Source organism: Pristiophorus japonicus, chromosome 15 (genome assembly GCF_044704955.1).
Source record: "Pristiophorus japonicus isolate sPriJap1 chromosome 15, sPriJap1.hap1, whole genome shotgun sequence".
NCBI classification, from domain to species: Eukaryota; Metazoa; Chordata; class Chondrichthyes; family Pristiophoridae; genus Pristiophorus; species Pristiophorus japonicus.
The window spans coordinates 63011041-63038493 of NC_091991.1; the positions used below are offsets into that span (position 1 = coordinate 63011041).

The following is a 27453-nucleotide window of genomic DNA, read 5'->3' on the forward strand; positions in this document are numbered from 1 at the left end:
TAGATCAAGTCACGTCCACCAACGCATCTGAAGTGTGTGAAGCTTTACATGCTGTTTTTGATTTTTGAATTATTTATCCTGCGTGAGAATGGCCTGGGAGGAGGGTGACTTCCTACTTAATTCCTGTCTTTCCCCGCCAAGCTGCATGTCTGGTGCATGCCACAGTTCTGTGATTGCATGATTTTCTGCTCCACTCCACATGCTGTTGCGGCTCATTCACCTTCACGCTGCAATTTCCTGCTGTTCGATATTTGTGCTGTTCATCTGTTTGACTCACAAGAAACAAAAGAGCAAATATGCCAACGTAGCAAAATAGCAGCAGCCTCTAAAAATTTGGCAACTCAAGAATGGACCTGAGATAGCAAAACAAGTAGTTACACAGGGTCTATAACTCAGTACAAAAATCTTGCCATATACAGATATTGGGATCGACATTAACCCCCTCATGACGGGCGGGAGAGGGTCCGGGATTAATAATTAAAAAACGGAGATCGTGAGCCCAACCCGCTGTGTATGCACCTGCTCCCATTTTTGCGGTGTAAGTAGTGTGCCATATGAATGTCCCATCTTGGAGAGGCAGGACACTTCATTATAATATTTAAATCAATCAATCAGATTTTCCAAGGCTTATGAAACCTGGCAACTAAGTGGAGACGGGAGCAGCCGGCTGCAGAAGGTAAGTGCCTTTTAGAGCACTCCCTTTGGGCTAGGAGGAGCAGGAGTGCTGCTCTCCTTACCCATCAAGCAAACCTTCAGTCTGCCAATCACGGCCTTTTTTCGTTGCTGCGATCGGCAACCCAACCCCCAATCTCCAGCCTGATCCGCAATCGGTTGATCCTCCCACCACTCCAAGCCCCGATCCTTCCTGATTGCTGGGGACTTTCTCCAACGGGAAACGGAAGAAAGAAATGATATTATGGACCTGCCGTTAAATTCGGCAGGTCATCCGCCTCCCTGGGATTTCCCAGTTTTCCCCCACAAACAAGCGTCCCCACTCCCTCCCTGTCACCCCGTAAATATCGGGGGTCATTAAAGCAATTTTCTTCCTCCAAAACATAAAGGGCCTAGTTTGAACTGTCACCAGCCTTGTTTACAAGGCTTCTGGTAGTTGAAAATGGCAGGGAAACAGTAGCCACTGGTTGGCCAAAGCTCACCGAATAAAATTTTCAGTTGGGCCTGTAAATGATCACCCAGCACTCCTTCCTGAAACAGATGAGAGGCTAATGCATGTTTGCAATGTTCAAGTACAAATGGTGGAGCATGTACCAAGCACACTCTGTCCATTTGTACCAAGCTGTGAGCGGCCTTAAAGGGACCACTGGAGACTGCACTTAAAGTAGTCCTTTTTGGGGGATAATTTTAGGGTGGGCTGCAAGAGCAGCAAGAAAAAAATAAATAAATAAATAAAAAAGAATGCTCTGCTTGGTGCCACAAAATAAACTACAACCTTCTGCAGTCCACTGGGTAGACCTTTCTCCCACAGCCCTTCACTGCCTTGCTCATGCAGCCGTTGGATATTTGGTCCTCCAGTTCAGTGAGCTAGTGCTTATTGATCACTGGGCAGCTCATTAACCCAAAATATCTACCATTTATGTATGTGCATGGAGTCTCATGGTGGTCTGGCGTGCATGAAATGCTGCACATTTGTCCATGTGCGCAATAAAAGTTTGCTGCATTCTGGGACTACTTTTACAAAAAAGGCCTTGGGCTACAAAACACTGTTTTCCAAGGGCTATCAGGATATGCTGTCAGGGCTGAAGAAACATTGACTGTCAGTGTAAAATGGTAATAGTTGGGAAATATAAAACTGATAAATACGAACAGTTGATGACATCTTGCATGTATACACATACCTCAAAGTGCATTATGGTGATAGAATAGATGTGGGTTTGGGCTTTAAATTAAAAGTACAGGTAGTATTTTGATGGCGATCTCCCGATCACCTGGTGTAACTTGGGCAGAAACCCTGGAGAAATGGTGTAAATGGTCATTTAACCAAAATGTATGCTGGGAGATTGGGAGAACCCCTCTGGAAATTACAGGTGCATATGAATAAATCAGGCTGAAACCATTATTTATTGTAATCACAACACAGCCATCTTGCATTTCTCCAGCAAGCTACAATTGTATTGACTGGCTCAGTCTTGGTGTGCCATCTCTAGGAATGCAGGTTTTTATGTTAAATTGGATTGCTTGCTGGAGGAATTTTAAGAATGTAATTAAAGATGTGCAAATATCCATTAATGCTAATACACAAAATTACTGCACTTCAAAGGATACTGGGGTAGATTTTGACTTTGTACACTAGTGTAAAACCAGTGATAGCTAATCTGTAGCCCATTTTACATTGATTTGAATGGCAATAAAAATCAGGAGAGATGTAAAACAAGCTGCCGCTTTGCTGTCACTAGTTTTACATTATTGTACAAAGTGAAAATCTACCCCACTTAGTGCATACATTACCTCTTACTTTATAACAGGATTGGGGTTCTGAAATGGAAAAATGTTGGCCAGGGTTTGTGTGTGGGTTGGGAAAATTTATTAAGCTAGTACTTAGTATTCTCCCCCAGATATAGAAATAGAGGGGGAGAAATTGCGAGGCGCCCTGTTTGGAGTGCTAACTTTTGCAGTAGCATAAAAGTATCGGTGTGCACTACATGAGGAATTCTGACACGAACTTCCCGTTTAGCACGCCAAGAAGGAAATGGAGTTCTAAATCAAGCGCTATCACTTCCCTTGGAGCACTAAAGCCGGAAAGTGGGGCGGTAGTGGTTCAGTGCTGCCCAATGTCGAGGGTAGCGCTGCCAGGAATGGAGGCTCCTTCCCTCTCTTAAAGGGAAGGACCATTGCTGCAGGCTCTGCAATGAACAGAGGTACCTTGCCGCTGAAGGCAGTCGTAAACCGCCACGATCAACCCCAAGCACTCTCGCAGAGTGCAAGGCTGATCGATCGCGGCCCAAGCAAATCATGAAAAATTAAGGCTAGGCATCACAAAAAAAAATTTCCCCCTGCAAACATCATTCCCTTTAAACAGCACTCCCGAAGCACCCAGCCTCCCGAACAACGCCACCTGCAGCTGTCGGTGTTGTCACCCGGCGAAGTTCTGGTCCGGGCGCTACTAGGGCGATGCACAGGACAATGACGACACGATCTCCGGGCACAGGAGATCATGGCACTAGGGGTTACCGCTGCCGCAAATCTCGAGGGGAATTTAGCGAGAGTCATTTCTTTCACCGTGCCCAGTCTGTAAATCGTTTGCGTCCTGTGCAGGGTGTTTGTTTTGTTCACTCTACTCTGATTCTTAGACGTCGGAAATTATAGTGGGAAAGGACAACACGTGGCGCAACATTTTAGGCTTAACCCAGTGTCCCTTTTATTACGCAACAAAAACCGACTAAAACTACAGGACTAGACTGCTGAGAGAAATTTGACTTTCGACATACAATCACCATTCCTGGCTGTAGCTATTGTAGGTTCATGGTCATTGGTTCCGTGACTGATTGGTTCTTCTTCTGTCCTGTAGAGCCTGTTCATTTTGTGTCCTACTATCTCTTCCTATGTTCTTCCTCCTGCTTCTGCTTCACCTGCTTGTGTGTCTGTGTCCATATATTTATATCCAGGTTTTGAATAAGTTTCCCGCTGGGACGAAATTCGATTATCGATCTGTTTAACTGGTTGGTGATGATTATGAATGGCTACTAATTTGCACACGGAGTCGACAATGCAAAAGATATTTCCTTATGCTGAATGCTGTCAGCCAAAAATTTGCATTCCGTGGGGGTCCTTTATTGCCTGGCCTTATTACAGACTTGATGTCTTCAGTGGTTGTTTTCCCCACCCCGGTCAATCAAGTTCAAAGCCTCACATAACACCTCCATTGTTGTTATGCCGGAAATCAGTTTTGGTTCCTGACCACAGGATGTCCTTAATTGTCAAGTTTAATTCTAAAGCTTGTATCAATCAATTTTTAGTTCATGGTCTGCATTTTTCTGAAGATTAGTAACCTTACACTCGTTATCGATAATGGGGGGGGGGGGGGGGCACAAGCAGGCCAATTTCTAGGCCATAGAATATTGGAGGGTTTAGCACCTTGGGCTGTTTTGGTTAGCCTCCTGGTGACTGGTTACACAATGGCATTGGCAGAGAGCTGGAAATAGGACACCTGATACCAGCTCAGTCGGAAACAGTGTGCGACTCAGGGAAACCGGAAAAAGAAATGGTCAGAAAGCAACTATCGACGCTTAACATCTTTGATTTATTTTATTAGTTTACTTGCTTTTCCCCCAAATCGTTATAGCTCCATTTTCTTCTTCAAATCTGACAGCTCCATTTTCTTATCTGTTTCTTTCTGAAAGCTCTCATTTAGTACAGTGCTACTGTGGGAACATCTCATTTTGTTTTAGTAGTCCTTCCCTTACACAGAGTAACATGTGGCATTGATCAATCTTTAACATGCCTCGTTAATGTAATTGAAGCTGCAAAATACTTCCAAGAGTTGGCTGACTTTTACCTCTGTTTCCTGTTTTGTAAGAAGATTGAAATTTCTTACATTCCACATTGCAGAATAGCACAGGAACAATGCTGCCGGGTAAAGCTGGAGGAGCTCCACTGCGCAAATGGTATAAACATGGCCAGCGAGAACCAAGCATGTGAGGCACATGTCACTGTTGTAGGCGAATGCAACACTGTAAAGGTAATGCATATTTTCCCTTCCAATGCCTTGATGGAATTTCTAGTATACAATGTTTCACAAAGGGTGTTGAACTTTATTCTGTGTCGAGTAAAAACATTGGTCTAGACATTGGTTTATGCCTGTCTGCGTTGGAACAGGTTGGCCTGAAGCACATCAAATATTGGGCCTTGGGTCTCATTTACATGAGATCTGTAAGCTACAGATGCCTGCTGGGCATCTCCAAGCAGCATGCGGTGATGAGGATTCCAATTTGGGCTGCTGCATCACCGACAGCAGCCCTCAGGTAGGTCCTGGGAGAGAGGGGAAGCAATCAGGAGTGAGGGGAGTAATCTGGAGGGTCTGATCAGAACCCAGCAATAGTCTTCAGTTCTGCAGTGGATTCAGGAGGAGAACCCCTGATCTTCCTGACACCACATTTGGATAGGTATTTTTTTGAACTTAGCTTTTCGACAGAGACCAGCAGTCCTTTTAAGGAGCACTGGTCAGGCCACATGCTTTTTTAAATGTATTATAGGATCATAGAATGGTTACAGCACAGAAGGAGGACATTCGGCCCGTCGAGCCTGTGCTTGCTCTCTGCAAGAGCACTTCAGCTAGTCGCACTTTTCTGCCCTTTCTCCGTAGACCTGCAATTTTTTTCTCTTCAAGTGCTTATCCAATTCCCTTTTGAAAGCCACAATTGAATCTGCCTCCAGGCAGTGCATTCCAGATCCTAACCACTCGCTGCGTAAAAAAGTTTTTCCTTATGTCGCCTTTGGTTCTTCTACCAATCACCTTCAATCTGTGTCCTTTGGTTTGCGACCCTTCTACCAATGGGAACAGTTTCTCTCTATCTACTCTGTCTAGACCCCTCATGATTTTGAACACCTCTATCAAATCTCCTCTCAACCTTCTCTGCTCTAAGGAGAACAACCCTAGCTTTTCCAGTCTATCCACATAACTGAAGTCCTTCATCTCTGGAACCATTCTGGGAAATCTTTTTTGCGCCCTGTCTAAGGCCTTCGCATCCTTCCTAAAATGTGATGCCCAGAATTGGACACAATACTCCAATTGAAGCCGAACCAGTGTTTTATAAAAGTTCATCATAACTTCCTTGCTTTTGTACACTATGCCACTATTTATGAAGCCTACCCTGCCACCTGCAACGATTTGTGCACATATACCCCCAGGTGGGACCAGATGGTCTTTACCTGTCCATCATTGTTCTTATGTTCGTATGGTCTCTCTGTTCCTAACCCCTTTTAGAATTGTACCCTTTAGTTTATATTGCCTCCCTCATTCTTCCTACCTTATTTGCCCTTGAGTAATTGGTGATGGGCCGCCTTCTTGAACCACTGTAGACCATGTGGTGAACTCCATCACAGCTCTTACATAGGGACTTCCAGGATTTTGATCGAGCGATAATTAAGCAATGGAAATATATGTCCAAGTCGGGATGGTGTGTGACTTGGAAGAGATCTTGAAGGTGATGGTGTTCCCGTGAACCTGCTGCCCTGTTCCATCTAGGTGGTAGAAGTTGCAGGCTTGGGAGGTGCTGCTGAAGAAGTCTTGGAGACTTGCTGCAGTGCATTCTTTAGATCGTACACATTGCAGCCATAGTTCACTGGTGGTGGGGGGAGTAGATGTTTAAGCTGGTGGATGGGGTGCCGATCAAGTGGACTGCTTTGTCCTGGATAGTATTGAGCTTCTTGAGTATAGTTGCAGCTGCACCCATCCAGGCAAATGGAGAATGTTGCATTCCGACTTGTGTCTTGTAGGTGGCGGAGAGACTTTGGGGAGTCAGGAGGTGAGCTACTCGCCACAGAATACCCAGCCTCTGACCTGCTCTAGCAGCCACAGTATTTATGTGGCTGGTCCAACTGAGTTTCTGGTCAATGGTGACCTCCAGTATGTTGATGGTAATGCCATTGATTGTCAGGGGGTAGTGATTAAGTTCTCTTTTGTTGATCACTTATCAACCCAAGGTTGGATGTTGTCCACGTTTTTCTTGGCTGGCTACGCTCAGGGCAGTCCAGTTTTGCAAAGAGGCCCTCAAACGGGCATGAGGCCCCCTATTTGTATATGCAAAGGGCCCAATGCCATGCTTGTTTCAGATGAGGGCCCTGGGTACCTCTTTTTCTGCTTTTACCTATATGGTGCGTGACACAATTCCGACATGTAATAAATGTGCATGCCCCACCCACAATATTGGGTGCTGAGATGACGGTTTTGCACCTGAAGAATGGACAGGGCAACATCAAATTTCTAGGCCACTGACTCCACTGCTCAATTATGCCTGGTAGATTTGTATAGTTTTATCAGTTAAAATTTATTTTAAAAAGTGGCCCATAATTCAGTCAGCTCAGTAATGATTACATCATGGCTAAAGCCAAAGCATTGTCCATATGTTAAAGATTATGTTTTGGCATAAGATAGGAAGTCAAGGCAACTCATATAAAGTGCAACCTGCTTGAAGCTCATTGATTTAGGCTAAAATTCTAATCCAGTCGTTTCAGATGAGATGAGTGGTACAAGGATTCTAGGAAGACTGAAATGAAAAAAATTCAAAACTTTTTTAGGGGAACGAAAAACTAACAGAAGCAATTCTCTGTTTTTCTTTCTCTACCCTGTGAATTATTTATGAAATTAATATTTAAATTGGGTTTTCAGGGTGAAAGTAAAGACAACTTTCATTTTTTCAACTTTAATTCAAGTCTATAGAGCTCGAATTTGGTGGAAGCCAAGTTCTGCCCATAGGACCGCTGAGATACCTGACGGTACTTTGGGCAAGAGTTTTGTGAAAAAGTCCTTGAAAGACCGCCCATCGGCAAAAAAACGACTTACACGTGAATCTGGGCAGCAGCGGGCGGGAGCTCCCAATCTCAGCGGCAAATGCAATCCTCGCCAAAATGCTGCTGAGTATTGAGTTGAGCCCAGGGAGGGGGAAACAAATAGAAATAAAATTTTACACCAAAAAAAAATCACTGGAAAACATTCAGGGGACCCAATACACATAAATCTCTAAAAAAAATAATTATTAAAAGAAGTTCACTAACCTTTTTATGCTGGTCTTCTTACTTACCATTGGGGTAAGACCTGCCTTCACACAGCGGTCCTTCCCCCTGCTGCCACGGACTCCCGTCTGCACCAATCTGGCAGCTCGGCGGGCGGGAGGACACTTACTCGTCTTTCACGCCGGCGGACGTTAGCAGGCGGTTCCCAGCGGTACTCCCCTCCCGCCAGTGGGAGGCCTCCACGAAAATGGCACCGAGGGGAGATTGCCCAAAAAACAGAAACTGCAACGTCGGCGGTCAAAAAACAGCCAGCGGCAGTGGGTGGTAAGGCCACCAAGTTCGGACCCTATGTGTACTACACACCAATCCTTGGGTGAAAGGGCCAGCAGCTAACCAGCTCCCAAGACTTTGCCATTGCTGTTAAGTGACTGATCGGAAGAGAAGTTGTTGCATAATCACCAGGAGTGCAACTTCCAGCTAATTAGTTTTTCTTCCCTCCACTCCACTCCAAACCTAACCCCAATCCCTAATCTGGACATGTTGAGGCCAATTATAGCACCCCCGCTGTTCACTCAGATAACTCAGCAAACACCTGCAGGAACTTTAAAAGCACGCCTGTGTAGTAACAATAATGGACATATACATCTCTTTTGTAACAAATAAAAGAATTTCACAAAATTTTGTGAAAAGATGGACACTGGCACAATACATCATCAGAATGCAGGTAGATGATTGGTGACATTTCTTGGAGCATGGTGGAGCCTAGCGGAGGGGTCAGGACCCAGGAGCGGGAGAAACAGAGGACAGAATCGGTGTGGAGCAGAGGTCGGAAGCGGCGAGGAGCGGAGGTCGGAAGCGACGAGAAGCGGAGGTCGGAAGCGACAAGGAGCGGAGGTCGGAAGCGACTAAGAGCGGAGGTCGGAAGCGACTAGGAGCGGAGGTTGGAAGCGACGAGAAGCGGAGGTCGGAAGCGACGTGGAGCGGAGGTCGGAAGCGGCGAGGAGCGGAGGTCGGAAGCGACGAGAAGCGGAGGTCGGAAGCGACAAGGAGCGGAGGTCGGAAGCGACTAAGAGCGGAGGTCGGAAGCGACTAGGAGCGGAGGTTGGAAGCGACGAGAAGCGGAGGTCGGAAGCGACGTGGAGCGGAGGTCGGAAGCGGCGAGGAGCGGAGGTTGGAAGCGACGTGGAGCGGAGGTTGGAAGCGGCGAGGAGCGGAGGTCGGAAGCGACGAGAAGCGGAGGTCGGAAGCGGCGAGGAGCGGAGGTCGGAAGCGACGAGAAGCGGAGGTCGGAAGCGGCGAGGAGCGGAGGTCGGAAGCGACGAGAAGCGGAGGTCGGAAGCGGCGAGGAGCGGAGGTCGGAAGCGGCGTGGAGCGGAGGTCGGGAGCGGAGGTCGGGACCGACGAGGTCCGGAGGTCGGAATGCAGAGAGGAGAGGACAGACGCGGCATGGAGGAGTGGAGAGGTCGGAGCCAAGAGATGGAGCAACATGGACAAGACCAAGGGAAGGCGCAGCATCGGACAATAGCGAGGCTGTGAGGTCGTGAGGCTCACATTTCGTACTATGAATTCCACGTGGAGCGAGGTCCTGTGGGAAGGAGGACAGTCGGAGGAGTATGTTTGAGTTTGTGTGTATGTATTGGCACATGCAGCGAAGCCTAGTCTCCAGTCGTCTTGGATCCCCTGCCACTGGACCTAGACCTTGCTCCGTCAAGCCCGTGTAGTGGCTGGTGTGCAACAGCCACCCCACGTTAAAATAATTCACCCACAGACATCTTCCACCGTTTAAAATGAGTTCATCAGTCACCTGAGTACTCACTTTTAGTGTGGAAGCAAGTCATCCTCGACCCCGAGGGACTGCGTATGATGATGACATTGGAGCACAAACAAGTGAGGCCACAGAATTGATTCAGTTTACCACATGGGGCTGAGTTGACAATTGCAGTTGGCCACTGTGGAGAAGTGCTGAGTAATGGCCTGACCTATTAACAGCATTTTTAACTCTCTGTTCTCCTCCCTGATCTCTGCCAAGCTCCTATTTCAATTATATCACTTTCAAATTATTTGTTTCATTTATTTATTCAGTATTCCCCCCTTCCCTCCTTTCCTGAATTAATTCCCTAGTTAAGGGGAGAACAAGTATATTGTTGTCTTTCTCACTCCCTCTAACGCCCTTCTTTTACAGAGATGCTGTCAATGTTGTCTTCTTGGTAAAGGAGCTAAAGTCAATGGACTCAGTTGTGAAGCAAATCAAGCCCTGGGATACCAGTGTGGACAGGTCTACAGGGCATGCTGTGTAAGAGATCAAGAAGACATCAACGTTCCAGCCACAGGCAACAATACAGGAGAACATCCAATCCCAGTTATAGACAACCAGAATCCAGGTAAAATTGAGAGAAGAAAGCAGTGAACCTGGGGGCCATAAATAAAGAAATATAACACTTTTCCTTGAGCTGAATGTCAGAATGCCTTGTCTGGATAGCAAAATATTAACATATTTCAATGCTATGATGACAAGAGTAAAGTCTGCATGAAGCATTATTTGCCATTTTGTTTTGAGTTTTTGCTGGTAAACACCTTATCTTAGCTCAGCTGGTAACATTCTTATCTTTTGAGTTAGAAGGTTGTGAGTTCAATCCCTGCTCTAGGAAATGAGCATATAATCAGGGCTGCCACTTAGTGTAGTACGGGTACTGAGAGAGTGCTGCATTGTAAAAGATGCCATCACTCAGATGAGGTGTTAAACCAAGATCCAGCCTGCCCGTCGGTGTTTAGGTGGGCGTTAATGATCCCAAGGCACTCTTTGAAGAAGAGCTGGGAGTTCTCCTGATATCCGAGCCAACATTCTTCACTCAAATGACACCATCAAAAATTGATTTACTTCATGATTTTATTGCCATTTGTACAAACTTGCTGCTGCATTTCCCCATGTAACACCAATAATTGCTGAGAAACATTTTGAAATGTTTCTCGGACGATGTTTAATTACATGAATTCAATCAGAATGCATTGCTGCTTCACTTGCATTATGATGATGAAATTATAAATAGATTAAGAATCCAAAGCAGGATTAATACTTCTCTCCCCAAATCAAGTTTGTGGAACATTTTTTGTTTTTGCCCCTTTAACAAAAAACTCCTCCATTGTAATAGATTGACTGTGTGTTTTCAATTCGCAAATAGTCAGCAGGTGATGCAATAAAATGCAATGCTAATTATGGGCTCCACTGTATCTGTCTACATACCATGGAATGATATCTCATTACCAAGAGATACAATCACTGAGCAGGTTGTGCACCTTCAAACTACTGATATTAAATGATTTCCCTTACAGTCAGTCTCTGTGATGCCAGCACCAATCAAAAGAACAAAATTATGTACCTGTATTTATCTTTTGGTGAGGGTACACCTTCCTCTTTCTTTTCAACTTGCTTTCACCGCTTCTCTCCCAGTTAGGTCCCCTTTCACCTTCCCCAGTTGAGGGGGTAGTCGTGTATCCTACTCTACCATTGCCAATTGGTAGCAGTGGATATGTGATAGTGGCCCAGGGCTGAATCTCACAGCTTCCCTCGACTGAAATTCCCAGACAAGGCTCCTGTTGAAGAAGGAGTCTTGCTGTCTGTGCACTCTCGTAAGTGATGATTACTAAAAAACCTGTGCATATTAAAGTTCTTTCTGTTTGATATAGGGAAGTCTGATGTATAATGACATATAACAGAATCCTTAGAAGTAGGCTTTTAGAGAGCTGGAAGTGCACACTACAAACATATCAGTCAAATATACAGCCAGTGGTGCAGTAAATATCAGAAATCACTACCAAAATCTCACACTAGTTTAAAGACAATTGGCCTGGATTTTGCGGTCAGTGATGAAGGAACGCACTCGCCATTCACTACGCAGACAGTTGCCCACAGAGCTTTTGAGTGTAGACTTGTTGTCATCGGGCATCTGATCCAGTACTAATATGTCCTTACTATACAGTACAAATGCACATGAGGCCCATACGTGAGAGAAGGTCACTCTGTGACCAGTAACCTTTATTAGCCAGCACTGAAGTGAATAAGGTGGGTGGAGCATCCCATTTTTTCTCTGAAAGTCCAGGTTAGGAGTGTCTCTCACAAGTTCACCACCTAGTGGTCAGTGTTCATACGGTGTACAACTTAGGTAAGTTTATACATGGGTTACAATGACAATTGAATACATGACATCACCTCCCCCACAAAGTCTTATTGGGATCACAGGTTAAGTCTCTCTGGTGGTTTACGCTCCCTTGTAGAGTGCCTGAGTTGGGGGTCCGGTTGTTGGGCGCTGGCCTGAATGTCTGCTGTTTGCAGTGCCTCAGGCCTGTCCGGACTGCCCATAGTGACTGGGCTCTCCTCCACTTGGTTCCGGTATTCGGTCACCTGTGGTGGAGTGAACTCTACATCGTGTTCTTCCTCTGCTTCTTCTATGGGGTTGCTGAACCTCCTTTTTGTTTGATCCACGTGTTTGCGGCAGATTTGTCCATTGGTAAGTTTAACTACCAGAATCCTATTCCCCTCTTTAGCAATCACAGTGCCTGCGAGCCATTTGGGCCCTGCACCGTAGTTGAGGACAAAGACAGGGTCATTGGCATCAATACATCGCGCCCTCGCATTCCCACCATGGTAGTCACATTGTGACCGGTGCCTGCTCTCAACAATTTCTTTCATGATGGGGTGTATAAGGGATAACCTGGTTTTGAGCGTCCTTTTCATTAGCAGTTCTGCGAGTGGAACCCCTGTGAGTGAGTGTGGTCGGGAGCTATTGGCCAACAGGAGGCGTGATAAGCGGCTTTGTAGGGGAAGCTCCTTGGATTCTGAGCATCCCCTGTTTGATTATCTGCACTGCTCATTCCGCCTGGCCGTTTGAGGCCGGCTTGAACGGTGCTGTTCTGACATGGTTGATACCACTTCCTGCCATGAAGTCCTGGAATTCAATGCTTGTAAAGCACGGGCCATTGTCGCTGACCAAGACGTCCGGTTGACCATGGGTGGCGAATATTGCCCGTAGACTTTCTACTGTGGCAGAGGATGTGCTTGAATTGAGAATGTCACTCGATCCATTTGGAGTAGGCGTCTACTACAACCAAAAACATTTTTCCCATGAAAGGACCTGTGTAGTCCACATGGATGCGTGACCATGGCTTGGCGGGCCAAGGGGGGCTTCCCTGGGTGCATTGCCCAGCCGGGCACACGTGTTGCACCTGCGAACACAAAGTTCCAGGTCTGCATCTATCCCTGGCCACCAAACATGTGACCTGGCAATTGCCTTCATCATGACAATGCCCGGGTGCTCATTGTGGAGTTCTCTGATGAACACCTCTTTGCCCATCTGGGGCATGACTACTTGGTTTCCCCATAGTAGGCAATCGGCCTGAATCGAGAGTTCATTCTTGCGCCTGTGAAATGGTTTAAATTTCTCAGGGCATGCCCCGTACGTGGCTGCCCAGTCCCCATTCAGGACACATTTCTTGACTAAAGACAGTAGCGGGTCTCTATTTGTCCAGACTTTGATCTGACGGGCTGTCATGGGTGAGCCTTCGCTTTTGAAAGCTTCAACAGCCATGAACATCTCAGCAGCATGCTCGGTTGCCCCGTCGGTGGTGGCTAGTGGGAGCCTGCTGAGTGCATCGGCGCAGTTTTCAGTGCCCGGTCTGTGCCAAATTGTATAGTCATAGGCGGCTAACGTGAGTGCCCACCTCTGTATGCGGGCCGATGCATTTGCATTTATGGCCTTGTTGTCGGCCAAAAGGGACGTTAGGGGTTTGTGATCTGTCCCCAGCTCAAATTTCCTGCCAAACAGGTACTGGTGCATTTTTTTTACTGCATATACACATGCAAGCGCTTCCTTTTCTACCATCCCGTAGCCCCTTTCTGTCTGGGATAGACTTCTGGAGGCATAAGCTACCGGTTGTAACTGACCCTTGGCATTAACATGCTGCAACACACACCCGACCCCATAGGACGACGCATCGCACATTAAAACAAGTTTCTTACATGGGTCATATAGCATTAACAGATTGTTGGAGCATAACAAATTGCGTGCTCTATCAAAAGCCCTTTCCTGGCTGTCCCACCAGAACCAATCGTGACCTTTGCGTAGGAGCACGTGTAGCGGCTCTAACAGCGTGCTCAATTTGGAAAGAAAGTTACCAAAATAGTTCAGGAGCCCCAGGAACGAACGCAGCTCCGTCGTGTTACGGGGTCTGGGTGCTCTCTGGATCGCTTCCGTTTTGGACGCAGTAGGTCTGATCCCGTCTGCTGCTACCCTCATCCCCAGGAATTCTACCTCTGGAGCTAGGAAGACACACTTCGCCTTTTTCAGTTGCAGACCTACTCGGTCCAGTCTGCGTAGCACCTCCTCCAGGTTGGGAGGTGTTCTTCAGTATCATAACCCGTGATGAGGATGTCATCTTGAAAAACCATCGTCCTTGGAATCGACTTGAGGAGGCTTTCCATGTCTCGTTGAAAGATCGCGGCGGCCGAGTGAATCCCGAACGGACATCTGTTGTACTGAAACAACCCCTTGTGTGTCGTGATGGTGGTCAACTTCTTCGACTCACTCGCCAGCTCCTGGGTCATGTAAGCTGAGGTCAGGTGCAATTTTGAAAAAAGTTTGCCACCGGATAGCGTCGCAAAGAGCTTCTCCGCTCTCAATAGCGGGTACTGGTCTTGGAGTGACACCCGATTGATGGTGGCCTTGTAATCACCACATATCCTGACCGACCCATCCGCCTTGAGCACCGGCACAATCGGGCTCGCCCAGTCACTGAATTCGACTGGCGAGATGATGCCTTCCCTCAGCAGGCAGTCCAATTCGCCTTCTATTTTTTCCCGCATCACGTACGGCACCGCTCTGGCCTTGTGGTGTACTGGCCTGGCGTCCGGGTTTATGTGAATCACTATCTTGGTCCCCAGGAAAGTGCCAATGCCGAGTTGAAATAGCGAGTCAAATTTGTCGAGGCCCTGTGAGCATGATATTCGCTCCACAGAAGAAATTGCATTGACATCGCCCCATTTCCAGTTCATGACAGTAAGCCAACTCCTCCCCAGCAGTGCGGGACCGTCCCCCGGGACAATCCAGAGTGGCAACCTGTTCTCCGAATCTTTGTGGGTCACGACTACCGTGGCGCTGCCTAGCACTGGAATGATCTCCTTTGCATATGTCCGTAGCTGTGCGTCAATCGGCACTTATTTTGGCCTCCTGGCCTTAGACGCCCACAATTTGTTGAACTGTTTGATACTCATCAGGGACTGGCTGGCCCCCATGTCTAGCTCCATTGATACTGGGATGCCATTGAGGAGCACTTTCATCATTATCGGTGGCGTCCTGGTGTATGAACTGTATATGTGCTCCACATGAACTCGCTGAACTTCAGCTTCCAGCGATTTCCCCCAGTGTCCATTTGGCCTCGTAGGGCTTACATCGGGCCCGTCCTCCTCGTACATGAACCTGGTGGCAGGCTTCCTGCACGTATGCGCCAAGTGACCGCCGACGTTGCAGTTTCTGCAGGTATATTGCTGATACCTGCAAGCTCTGGCTGTGTGTTTGCCTCCACACCTCCAACATGAGCCGTTGTTGGAAACAAAAGGTCCATTACCAGTCGATCGTCTCTGACTGTCTCTGTAACTGTTCTTAAGTGCACCATTGACAGGTGTTGATGGCCCCATTACTGGCCACATTGTCCCTTGCGATGGCATGAATCGCCGTTCAGCTAGCCATTGTATCTGTTGAATTTCCCCTTTGGATTCGACTACATGCTCGGGCAAGTCCGATTGCCCCTGTCTGCCTGGAGAACTGTGTGCCGCATTAACAATGTTGACTCCCTGTCCATTTGCTGCATTTAAACCAAGATTTTTGTCATACATCATTCTGGTCTCTTCCTCCCCTGAGATAAATGTCTGGGCCATCAAAGCCGCCGTTTCCAGGGTCAAGTCTTTGGTCTCAATCAGTTTCCTGATGTGCCCGATGCCCTCAATAAAAAAGTCTTGCAGCATCTCCGCTCTGCATGCATCTGAGAACTTACATAGGCTCGCCAGTTGCCAGAGGTCTGCCACGAAGTCTGGAACGCTTTGTCCTTCTCGCCGCTGGTGCATATAAAACCGGTGTCTCGCCATGTGCATGCTGCTCGCCGGTTTAAAGTGTTCCCCTATCAACTTACTGAGCTCTTCAAAAGTCTTGTCCGCTGGCTTCTCTGGCACTAGAAGGTCCTTCATCAGAGAGTACGTCCTGGATCCACAAACCGTCAGATGAGCCCTGCGTTTGTCGGCCGAATCCTGTCCCAGCCATTCCTTAGTAATGAAACTTTGCTGTAGTCTTTCAATAAAATCGTCCCAATCATCACCAACACAGTACTTCTCGTCTGTGCTGCTAGTGGCCATGCTCGCGTGGTTTAAATCCCATCCTCGTCGCCAATATTATGTCCTTACTATACAGTACAAATGCACACGAGGCTCATACTTGAGAGAAGGTCGCTCTGTGACCAGTAACCTTTATTAGCCAGCACTGAAGTGAAGAAGGTGGGTGGAGCTTCCCCTTTTATATCTGAAAGTCCAGGTTAGGAGTGTCTCCCACAAGTTCACCACCTAGTGGTCAGTGTTCTCACGGCGTACAACTTAGGTCACTTGAAACATGGGTTATAATGACAGTTGAATACATGACAAGCACGACACTCTGTACAGGGGATCTGTGACATCTCTAAACAGTGCACAAAACCAATCAGATTGAAGAATCTTCACTGAGCCATGCTGATTCTAAACCAGGAAGTGTAAACCAGAAATAATAACTTAGATTTAAATCATTTACAGAAAGTGAAATAAAGATTAAGAAAGAAAGATGGGATTAAGAGAGAGAGAGAGAGAAACGAATCTCCAACACTGATTAAGTTCTGAAGGAATGAAACTCCAGACTTGTAAAATTAAATTTTCAAGGCCAGAGAAATTGTCTGGCAGTAATTCAGACTTCTCACGCCGTGGATTGCATGGATTTCAATGTCGAGTCTATTGGCAAGGTACTGCAGTCTATGAGGAGCGTGTTTAACTGCGCATGTGTGCACTCCAGAAATAGCTGCCGAGTTACTCCATAATAATGATAAGCACTGTTATCCTCACCGTTATTTTCAACACACGATCCTTACCTTCATGTGACGGCTTAAACAGTGAACATGTGGACAGCATACGGACAAGATCAGGCTCAAAACTCAAATCCTATTTTGTAACCTAGCAATTGTTTTTAAATGAAGTATTGCAGAAGGTGTTGGAATATTGTCATATGTTGCTGTTTAAAGTTACAGCCTTACAGATATCCTCTCCTGTACCATCTATCCATCATCTCTCAATTTGTGCAATGTGTTAATTTTTTCTGCTTTGGATTATTAACCTGTTTATAATTTATAAAAATGTAAGTCCCAGTCATATCTTTCTTTGATTATCATTGTGTTAGCTGGTTAAGTCACCCAATGATATGATATGGTTTCATTTATTTCTTGAATGATATAATTTCTATCTAAAAATTGGGTACCATAGAAAATATATTTAATGAACCTATAGCTATCTCACATTTTGATTGTGTATTGGATGATCTATAACCTCTGGAAACCATTATTTTTATTGCTGTAAGTGGATTGACTTTAAATTCCTCAATATTTTATACCACCAATTTTACAAGATGGAGAAATGCTAAATTAACTGAAAACCTCCCTATAATCTGTGATCTTTGCGATGTGGAGTGCCCTCTAGTGAACGTTGTCCATTTATACCTGATTTTCTTTTTCAGGTGGTACAGAAAACAGAAAGCCAGAGCTGGAGGATCCATTCCTGAATGATCGATGCAGAGGTATGGAGGTTTGCTGTCAATCTAATTACATCCACGCAATGAGACTTGGATTAAAGCTCTCACTTCTCCTTCCTTTCACAGACCCTCAACACTTTTCTGTATCGGGTAGTGAAATAAGACATTTTGCGAAAGGACAGAGCTATATTTTGTACATATAAAACCAGATACCACCAGTTTCCATTGTATTCTGTGAAAAGGCAAAATGGAACCTTTAATCTGTCACATTAAGTGGATGTAATTAAATTGTACCATAATACCTAAGTGTTGCAAAGAAATCTGTACACTAACTGATGCTTACAGTGTGCCCTGTTACTGTGTTTATGATTTAAAACTATTGAGGCAGAAAAGAAACAATAAATGCAAATGATGGAAATCTGAACGAAAAGAAAAAATACTGCAAAGATACAGCAGGTCAATCAGAATCGAAGGGAAAAGATGGGCTCCCTGGCTATATATTTCCAGGATTTTTAGCTTTTTCTCTGTATGAAACTTCTCATGTGCTATTATTATGTCTACTCCAGTGACAGGAATAGATATGGACTTTGGGCAGCACCCTGCAGAAATTGATAGTATCATCAGGGGTAGCTCTGTACTCCTGAAATAGAGAAAGAAAAAGTGAGGCAGTGATTACTATCTAGTGGGGGTAACATTCACCTTCAGCAGGGGCGCAAAATGAGTGGTAGCCTGATTTTCCATTCCATTGAAATTTCTATAAAATTATCACTGAGAGTGAAGAGAGGTTATACACAGAAGATTGTTGGAGGATGGAATGTGATGCCACAGGGAAGGTTGTTGCATCTTTTAAAGGAAAATTGGATAAATTGGATAAACAGAGGAAGGTGCAAGGCTATGGGGAGAGAGGAGGGCAGTGAAATTAGTATTAGATTGCTCCAACAAAGAGCCTGCACACTGACCCGGGTTTTGCATTAATAATAATGATGAGGCTATCAGCGCTCACCGTTATTATGGAGTAAATCCGACAGCAGCTTTTGGTGTCCGCACATACGCATTGAAATGCGGAAATCTAGAAGTTGCTGTCAGAGATCCCCCGTTCCTCCACAGGTGCATTGTAGCAGTCCTCACCAGCAAACTCGCCATTGAAAGACATGCACTGGCGTGAACTTGGGATGCTTGACCACTAGTTCTCCACTAACGACCCCATAAAAAGTTAGGGCTGGTGTATTCAGGAGTAAGTGAATTTTTAACAGTATGATAATTGAGAATTACTGCCAAACAACCTCTCTGGCCCTGAAAATTTATTTTTTATAAGTTTAATTCCTTCAGAAGTTAGTTATTGTTGGAGATTTCCAAAAAAAAATTTTTTGTTTAACTTTTTCTGCCTGTCTCTTTTATCTCTCTCTCTCTCTTAATCCCATCTGTCTTTCCCCATCTTTATTCTGCTTTCTGTACATGATTTAAAACAAATTTAAACTTCCTGCTTTGTTTAAAGAGCCTCGCTGTTCTTGTTCTGCTCACAGATGCCCTGTAGAGGGTGCTGCACTGGAACAGATGTCAGATTAGTTGCTGCTCAAAAGCCCGTGAAAACTTTGTGGGCAGCTGTCAGCAAGGGGAATGGCAAGCTCCGTTACAGAAAGACTTGCAGTTATGTAGCGCCATTCACAACCACAGGACATGCCAAGGGGGCTTTACAGCCACTAAAGTACTTTTTTTTCCAAGTGTAGTCACTGTTGTAATGTAGGAAACGTGGCAGCCAATTTACGCATAGCAAGCTCCCACAAACAACAATATGATGATGACCAGATAATCTGTTTTAGTGATGTTGATTGAGGGCTAAGTATTGGCCAGGACAGCAGGGATAACTCCCCTGCTCTTTGAAATAGTGCCATGGCAGCACTCCCTCAGTAATGCACTGGTGTGTCAGCCTAGATTTTTGTGCTTAAGTCTCTGGAGTGGGACTTGAACCTACAACCTCCTGATTCAGAGGCGAGGGTGCTACCGACTCAGCCATGGCTGTGGAAAGTGGGTCAAAGAGCCTTCTTCTGTGCTGTAAACCTCAATGGTTCTATGGCTGTAGCCGTTCTGTGTTTTATTCATTTGAGCAGGAAATTTCCATTGGGGCCTGTCCAACATTCCTCACTCAACTCACAGCACCAAAAGACGATTAACTGCTCATTGATCTCTGTGCTGTTTGTGAAATGTAGCTATTGAAGAATGGCTGTCACACTTGCTTACATAACAACAGAATTCATAGTTCACAATTAATTTATATTGTGAAGCACTTTAAGATATTCTGATATGATATAAATACAAGTATTATTAATAGATTTTGAGGAAGAAGTAGCCTCATGGCATTGAGTTTCTGTTTTCTGCCCTGTTACTGTGGGGAAATGCTGAGTGAAGACTACATGCCTCTTCTCAGGGCAAGAAAATGAGAGGTCGTCTCATCCCGGAGTCGCAGTACCACTCATCCAGCTTCAGAGAGCCATTGCTGGAGGCCCCTGGGAGCAGACCACCCTCTCAGCCTGGGATGTTGGGTGGGGCAGGGAGATACAATTGGGGAAGGGGAAGAAAACACCACCACAAAACAAAGAAAGAAAGTAGTTTACATAACATTAAGCAAAATAATTGATTGTATTTTGCTGTGAGAGAAAAGGCAGAAAGAACTGGCCTTTTTAAAATGCTCGATTTGGCCAACCTTGTGGCCTTAAATTTTTTTAACTCAATTCTGTCTCACAATCGTGGATAAGGAAACCTTTATGCAGATGACAATTACATATGCTTTTGTTAAATTTTCATGTAAAATATCCAGAATAAACAGTTACCTATAAATTATACAATTATTTCCAGCCTCTTCCCACTCCCACCAAAAGCAAGAATTCTTATAAGAACAAACTTAGGTGCATCTGAAGTAAGCACACATTCAGTGTGTCTTGGGAATTGAACTAACCCAATTCAGGTCTCCTTGGAATGTCAGCCTGATCTATGCTTGTAGCATAGAAAGTAAAAGAGCCTCACCCTCCTCCCTCTCCTTCTGCCCTATTTGCAATTGAAGCAGTTTTTGTGCACCTACCTGAAATAAGGCTCCTTGTTATATTCTTGAAAAATCTCTTTTGCAAAACACTTATTACAAACTACATGTTATATGCTAGCATTTAACCTTTATAAAATGTACACACTTCTTGAGGAATAATGCTAAACACACATTAATTCCTGTGCTCTTTTTTCTCTCAACACTTCATATAGTATTTACTGACATCTAGTGGCAGAAAAAAATCAATACTGGAACTTTTACAATTGTAGCATTGTTTTGCTCTGCTGAGCTGCGACCAGACAAAGTTGTTTCTGACATAGTTCCTTTGCCCTTCTCAAAAATCTAATCAACAGCTAACAGCTTACCTTTGGCTTTACCTGTTGTCCTTTATCATCTATTAATATTCTTGACATCAGTATCACCTCGAAGCTCAACTGTTACTTCCAATCCTCCATTGCAAAAGATGCTTCCAAAAAGCTTGGTTCCTTATTTTATGTCAACATTTATTTTTTCTTCCACCACTGTTAGCTCTCTATAAGGTTTTCCATCCAAAACTTGAATCCTGCTCCCATATATTGGGAGATTCATCAAGCAGATCCTTCGCAGGTCCTGTGGACGAGATACAAAAAAAAGCTTGTTGTCTGATAGGTAATCCTTTTCCCATTTCTAGCCTTCAAACTCTTCCCATTGCTTTGTCACAGCTTTTCTTGATTTAGATTAATGATTTAGACGAGGGGATTAAATGTAGTATCTCCAAATTTGCGGATGACACTAAGTTAGGTGGCAGTGTGAGCTGCGAGGAGGATGCTATGAGGCTGCAGAGCGACTTGGATAGGTTAGGTGAGTGGGCAAATGCATGGCAGATGAAGTATAATGTGGATAAATGTGAGGTTATCCACTTTGGTGGTAAAAACAGAGAGACAGACTATTATCTGAATGGTGACAGATTAGGAAAAGGGGAGGTGCAAAGAGACCTGGGTGTCATGGTACATCAGTCATTGAAGGTTGGCATGCAGGTACAGCAGGCGGTTAAGAAAGTAAATGGCATGTTGGCCTTCATAGTGAGGGGATTTGAGTACAGGGGCAGGAAGGTGTTGCTACAGTTGTACAGGGCGTTGGTGAGGCCACACCTGGAGTATTGTGTACAGTTTTGGTCTCCTAACCTGAGGAAGGACATTCTTGCTATTGAGGGAGTGCAGCGAAGGTTCACCAGACTGATTCCCGGGATGGCGGGACTGACCTATCAAGAAAGACTGGATCAACTGGGCTTGTATTCACTGGAGTTCAGAAGAATGAGAGGGGACCTCATAGAAACATTTAAAATTCTGACGGGGTTAGACAGGTTCGATGCAGGAAGAATGTTCCCAATGTTGGGGAAGTCCAGAACCAGGGGACACAGTCTAAGGATAAGGGGTAAGCCATTTAGGACCGAGATGAGGAGAAACTTCTTCACCCAGAGAGTGGTGAACCTGTGGAATTCTCTACCACAGAAAGTTGTTGAGGCCAATTCACTAAATATATTCAAAAAGGAGTTAGATGAAGTCCTTACTACTGGGGGGATCAAGAGGTATGGCGAGAAAGCAGGAATGGGGTACTGAAGTTGCATGTTCAGCCATGAACTAATCGAATGGCGGTGCAGGCTAGAAGGGCCAAATGGCCTACTCCTGCACCTATTTTCTATGTTTCTATGTTTCTTGCCTCTTTATTTTGTCAATATGACTGAATGGAATCATAGAAAATACAAAGAGGATGAAGTTAGATTTGGAGTGCATGTGTGTAAATGCACGAAGTACAGTTAATAAGATTGGTGAGCTGCAGGCACACATAGCCACGTGGGAATATGATGTAGTGGTGATTGAGACTTGGCTCAAAAAAGGGGAGGATTGGATGCTTAATATTCCTGGGTAAAAGGTATTCAGGAAAGATAGGGAAGGAAAAAAAGGAGGAACGTTAGCATTTTTGATTAAGGAAAATATTCTAGAGATAGAAAGAGAGAATGTCCTTGAGGGGTCAAAGATAGAATTTATTTGGTTGGTGTTGAGAAACAATAAAGGAGCTATTCGTTACTTGGTGTCTTTTATAGGCCAATAAATAGTGGGAAGGAGACAGAGGAGCAGCTTTGCAAAGAACTTACTGGGAGGTGCAGGAACTATAGAGTAGTGATAATGGGAGACTTTACCCCAATATTGAATAGGGCAGTGATTGTGTTAAGGGGAGAGAAGGGGAGAAATATCTGAAGTGTTTTGAGGAGAATTTTCTTGATCCGTATGTTTCTTACCCAATGAGAAAGGAGGAATTGCTGGATCTAGTTCTGGGGAATTAAGTGGATCAAGTGGAGAATGTCACAGTTGGAGAGCATCTCGGGAATAGTGACCATAGTAGCGTAAGGTTTAGCATAGTTATGGAGAAGGACAAGGAGCAATCTAGAATAAAAATACTTCACTAAAGGAGGGCTAATTTCAGCAAATTGAGGAGTGATCTGGCCCAGGTAAATTGGAGTCAAAGACTGGCAGGCAAAAATGTAATGGAGCAATGGATGGCCTTTAAAGAGAAAATGGTTCAGGTACAGTCTAGGTGCAGGCACAATGGGCCAAATGGCCTCCTTCTGTGCCATAAACTTCTATGATTCTATGGTTCCTACAAGGGGGAAAGGGAAGGCAACTAAATCCAGAGCTCCCTGGATGACGAAGGAGTTGGAGATTAGAATGAAGCAGAAAAAGGTGGCGTATGACAGATGTCAGCTTAATAATGCAAGCTGGAGAAATACCACCAACGATGTCTCTGCAAGATCCTACAAATCCCCTGGGAGGACAGACCTCGACCAGGCCAACATCCCCAGCATTGAAGCACTGACCACACTTGATCAGCTTCGCTGGGCAGGCCACATTGCCAGACACGAAACTCTCAAAGCAAGCGCTCTACTCAGAACTCCTTCACGGCAAACGAGCCAAAAGTGGGCAGAGGAAATGTTACAAGGACACCCTCAAAGCCTCTCTGATAAAGTGCAACATCCCCACTGACACCTGGGTATCCCTGGCCAAAGGCCGCCCTAAGTGGAGGAAGTGCATCCAGGAGGGCGATGAGCACCTCGAGTTTCATCGCCGAGAGCATGCAGAAATCAAGCGCAGGCAGCGGAAAGAGCATGCAGCAAACCATCCCACACACCCTTTCCCTCAACGATTATCTGTCCCACCTGTGTCAGGGACTATGGTTCTTGTATTGGACTGTTCAGCCACCTAAGGACTCATTTTAAGAGTGGAAGCAAGTCTTCCTCGATTCCGAGGGACTGCTTTTGATGATGATGATGACAAGGGAGAATCAGGCTGAATATAAAAAGTGCAGAGGAGAAGTGACAAAGGAAATAAGAGGGGCTAAGAGACAATATGAAAATAAATTGGCAGGTAACATAAAAGGGTGTTATGTCTGTAATGCACTTATGAATGACTCCACAAGGCAATGTGTTGTACTCAAACTGTAGTGACCTTGGTCCTTTATTCGGTAACTTCAGAGTGAGACACAAGCATGGTGAGCAGTTTTTTATACTGGGCCCTGCACACCTATGCAGGTGATCCTCAGGTCTCCCACCACAGTGTCCTCTGGTGGACAGCCTCTGCCACAGGGGCAGGAAACCCCGGTCTCCACCAGTTGCACCCTCTAGTGGTGCCAGCATAGCATATACACAGTGTAAACCTTATTGATAGTACATCAGGTAACAAGTCTCCATCTTATACAACTATACAGAGAGTATACCAATAGTCTGCATATATAACATCACTCTCCCCCAAGTCCTTTGTGCCGATTACCTTTGCACTATGTGCTCTGGCTTAGCTCTCCCCAGACTTAAGTGCCAATAGTCCTTGCATCTTGGCTGTGCTTTGGCTAAGCTCTCTCCCTGTTAACCCCCAAGTCCTTTTGCCACAACGTTGGGTAATGGTTAACAGTTTGGGTGGTTCGATGATGCAGTGGAGTTTCCAGTGGGTTCTGGGTGTGATCCATGTGTGTGTCCATGGCTACACACATCCATTGCCACCCCCCCTCCCCCCTCCCCCCCCACCCCACAGCGAGATCATGCAGCAGGCCCGTTACATTAACATACAGGATCAGACACAGTGCAATTACAAAGAAAGGAAGTTACAGTTTGTATCGTGACACCTTGGTTCAGTGACTTACATTCGTTACGTTTTGCGGTCGTGTGCTAGGATTGGGTAGATTGCATTCATAGTTCAGTCATGGTAAGTACTGAGGTAGCAGTACAGGTGTGTCAGGACACAGGTTCCAGAGCAACCGGACGGAGTCCTAGTCGTCTTATAGCGGCGCTGCACCCCCTGCTAGCGGGGTGGTCTTGGTTCGCTCACCTAGCCAGGACACAGGGCCTTTGCTGTTGCCTAGTGGTGGGCAGAGCCACAGATGTGTGTGGCCTCCCTGTCCTCCTTTGAGGGCTGCAAAATCTTCTGCCTGCTCTCTAACGTTGTTGGGAATCTGGCCGTTCCAGGTCCCGTTTGGGGAACTCGTTGGTTCTGACCTTTCGCTCCTGAACATGGCCGAGATAGTGACTGAGTCTGCGGGCTGCGCCGTCTCCATCCGGGTGGTGGGCAACGGCAGCCGACTGCGCGCATTGGCACCGTTTTTGTTTCCAGGTCCGTGGCGAATAGTGCCATCGGGTGCCTGCAGCATGGGATAGACCTGGGGCAGGGTATCAGGATCAGTGCCTTCACCCTCCTGAGGTCACTGGCCGATAACTTGTGGGGACACCTGGGGCAGGGCATCAGGATCCGTGCCTTTACCCTCCCAAATTCGCTCGCTTGCCACTTTTGGGGACACTCTATTCCCGACATCTCGCAACAACATTTTGTTTTTTACATTAGGACTGGTACCGACATCTTGCAACAACATTTTGTTCTTTACATTAGGAATAGTACCGACATTTAGCAACAATATTTTGTTTACAATCTTAATCGGTTCGTTACGTTGATTGCCATGCATACAATGTCTCTAAGTTCAGGTCTCCTTTAAGAGAACCCTGCTGGCTTTACCCCAATCAAATCCTTTGTTAGGCACCACATGTTGGACCCTCAACATTGCATCCCGTGATATGGGACGTCATCTTGCCTCTGTCCTCGAGGTCGACTGTCTTGATCCTTCTCTCCCGCGATTCTGCCACAAAAGCTGGAAGAGTGCCTGTGAATTCGATCTTCCTCCCCAGGAGTCCTGCCACTGGAGCCGGGAAGGTACTTTTGGGCCATTCCGGTCGGATCATTGCCACACAGTCGTGATGGACGGTCTGTGCCTCAAGTGCTGTGCTGGTCTGTTCTCTGGTGCCTGGCCCAAGTGAAGGTGAGGTTTTGCTCTGCCTCTGAGCACGGGAGACATCGATTGCTGGAGTGAAGAGGTCTTCCCATTTCCACTGGATCTTCCCCATCCACCTTCTTCCTAGTAGTGTTGGACCATCACCTGCAACAATCCACAGAGGTAACTTGTGCACCATGCCATTATGGATTACACTTACATCCACACTACCAAGGACTGGGATCAGCTCCTTGGTGTATGTGCGCAACGTTTCCTGTACTGGAACTAGCTCGAGTCATGTTTCATTCCATAGCCTCTCAAAGGCATCCTGGCTCATCACTGACTGTGTCCACTTCCATAAAGACTGGAACGCCATTTATCTCGACTTCCATCTTCACTGGAGGACAATCGGTGGTGCAGGTATACACTCCATACACTTCTTCTTGGGGCTGAGCTGCTTCTCTGGCCAAATCATCATACTCCCCGCTGGATTTAAAGTCATCTACCGACTCCTCTGCTAGACGGTGAGTTGTATTTCTTTTACACATACGCTGAAGGTGGCTCTTCGTGTTACAGGCTTTGCATATGTACTCAGCAAACCGACACTGGCGAGCCCTCTGGTTTCCTCCGCAATGCCAGCATGGGGCTACTCGATTAGCAGCCCTCTGCAGATTCTGAGTTCTGGAACCCTGAGGTCTGTGCTCTCTGCCCTGTGAAAGGTACCATTCTGTGTACAGTACTTGCCGGGTTTGAGTCCACAGGATGAATAATTTGCTTGGTGCTGCAGGTCGAGGTCCTGAACGCCTAACTGATGCTGATGGTCTTCTGCAGGTTGACTGTGGTGTCAGCAGATAATAGCTTGTGAAGGAGGCCCTCGTGGCCAATTCCCATAACGAAGATGTCTCGCAATGCTTCGTTGAGGTGCGTGCCGAAATCACACAGTGCCGCAAGTCTCCTGAGGTCGGCAGCATATTTTGAAATCTCCTGGCCCTCAGGTCTGCAGTGAGTGTCGAATCTGTGCTTGGCCGTGAGGATGCTCTCTTTCGGTTTTAGTTGGTCGCGAATTAGTTCAGTTAGCTCATTGTATGTCTTATCCTAGCCCTTAGTGGGTGCCAGCAAGTCCTTGACGAAGCAGTAGACCTCGAGCCCACAACTGGTCAGCAGTATAGCCTTGTGCTTCTCCGTCAATATGTCGGTCCCCCCTGCCAGGTCGTTTGCCATGAAATATTGCTCGAACTTTCCCATGAAGGCATCCCAATCATCACCCTCTGCAAAGTCTTTTAGTGTGCCAAAGGTAGCCATAATCACGTGAAAGTCTGTATTCTCGTCGCCAGTTGTTATGTTTGTAATGCACTTATGAATGAATCCACGAGGCAATGTGTTGTGCTCAAACTGTAGTGACCTTGGTCCTTTATTCATAACTCCAGATTGAGACACAAACATGGTGGGCAGCCTTTTATACTGGGCCCTGCACACCTATGCAAGTGACCCTCAGGTCTCCCACTGCAGTGCCCTCTGGTGGACAGCCTCTGCCACAGGGGCAGGAAACCCCGGTCTCCACCAGTTGCACCCTCTAGTGGTGCCAGCATAGCATATACACAGTGTAAACCTTATTGATAGTACATCAGGTAACAAGTC

At 46.0% G+C, this 27453-nt stretch overlaps 1 protein-coding gene across 3 annotated transcripts in view; it reads left to right on the plus strand.

Annotated features, from left to right (window-relative positions):
• fbln1 (fibulin 1) overlaps nt 1–27453 on the plus strand; it is a 219023-nt gene that overhangs the window by 43209 nt on the left and 148361 nt on the right. For all 3 annotated transcript variants that reach the window (XM_070900531.1, XM_070900533.1, XM_070900532.1), the window contains exons 3-5: nt 4564–4693; nt 9869–10067; nt 17478–17537. In XM_070900531.1, the coding sequence (XP_070756632.1) occupies nt 4564–4693; nt 9869–10067; nt 17478–17537 (389 nt within the window). The remainder of the gene's footprint in view (nt 1–4563; nt 4694–9868; nt 10068–17477; nt 17538–27453) is intronic.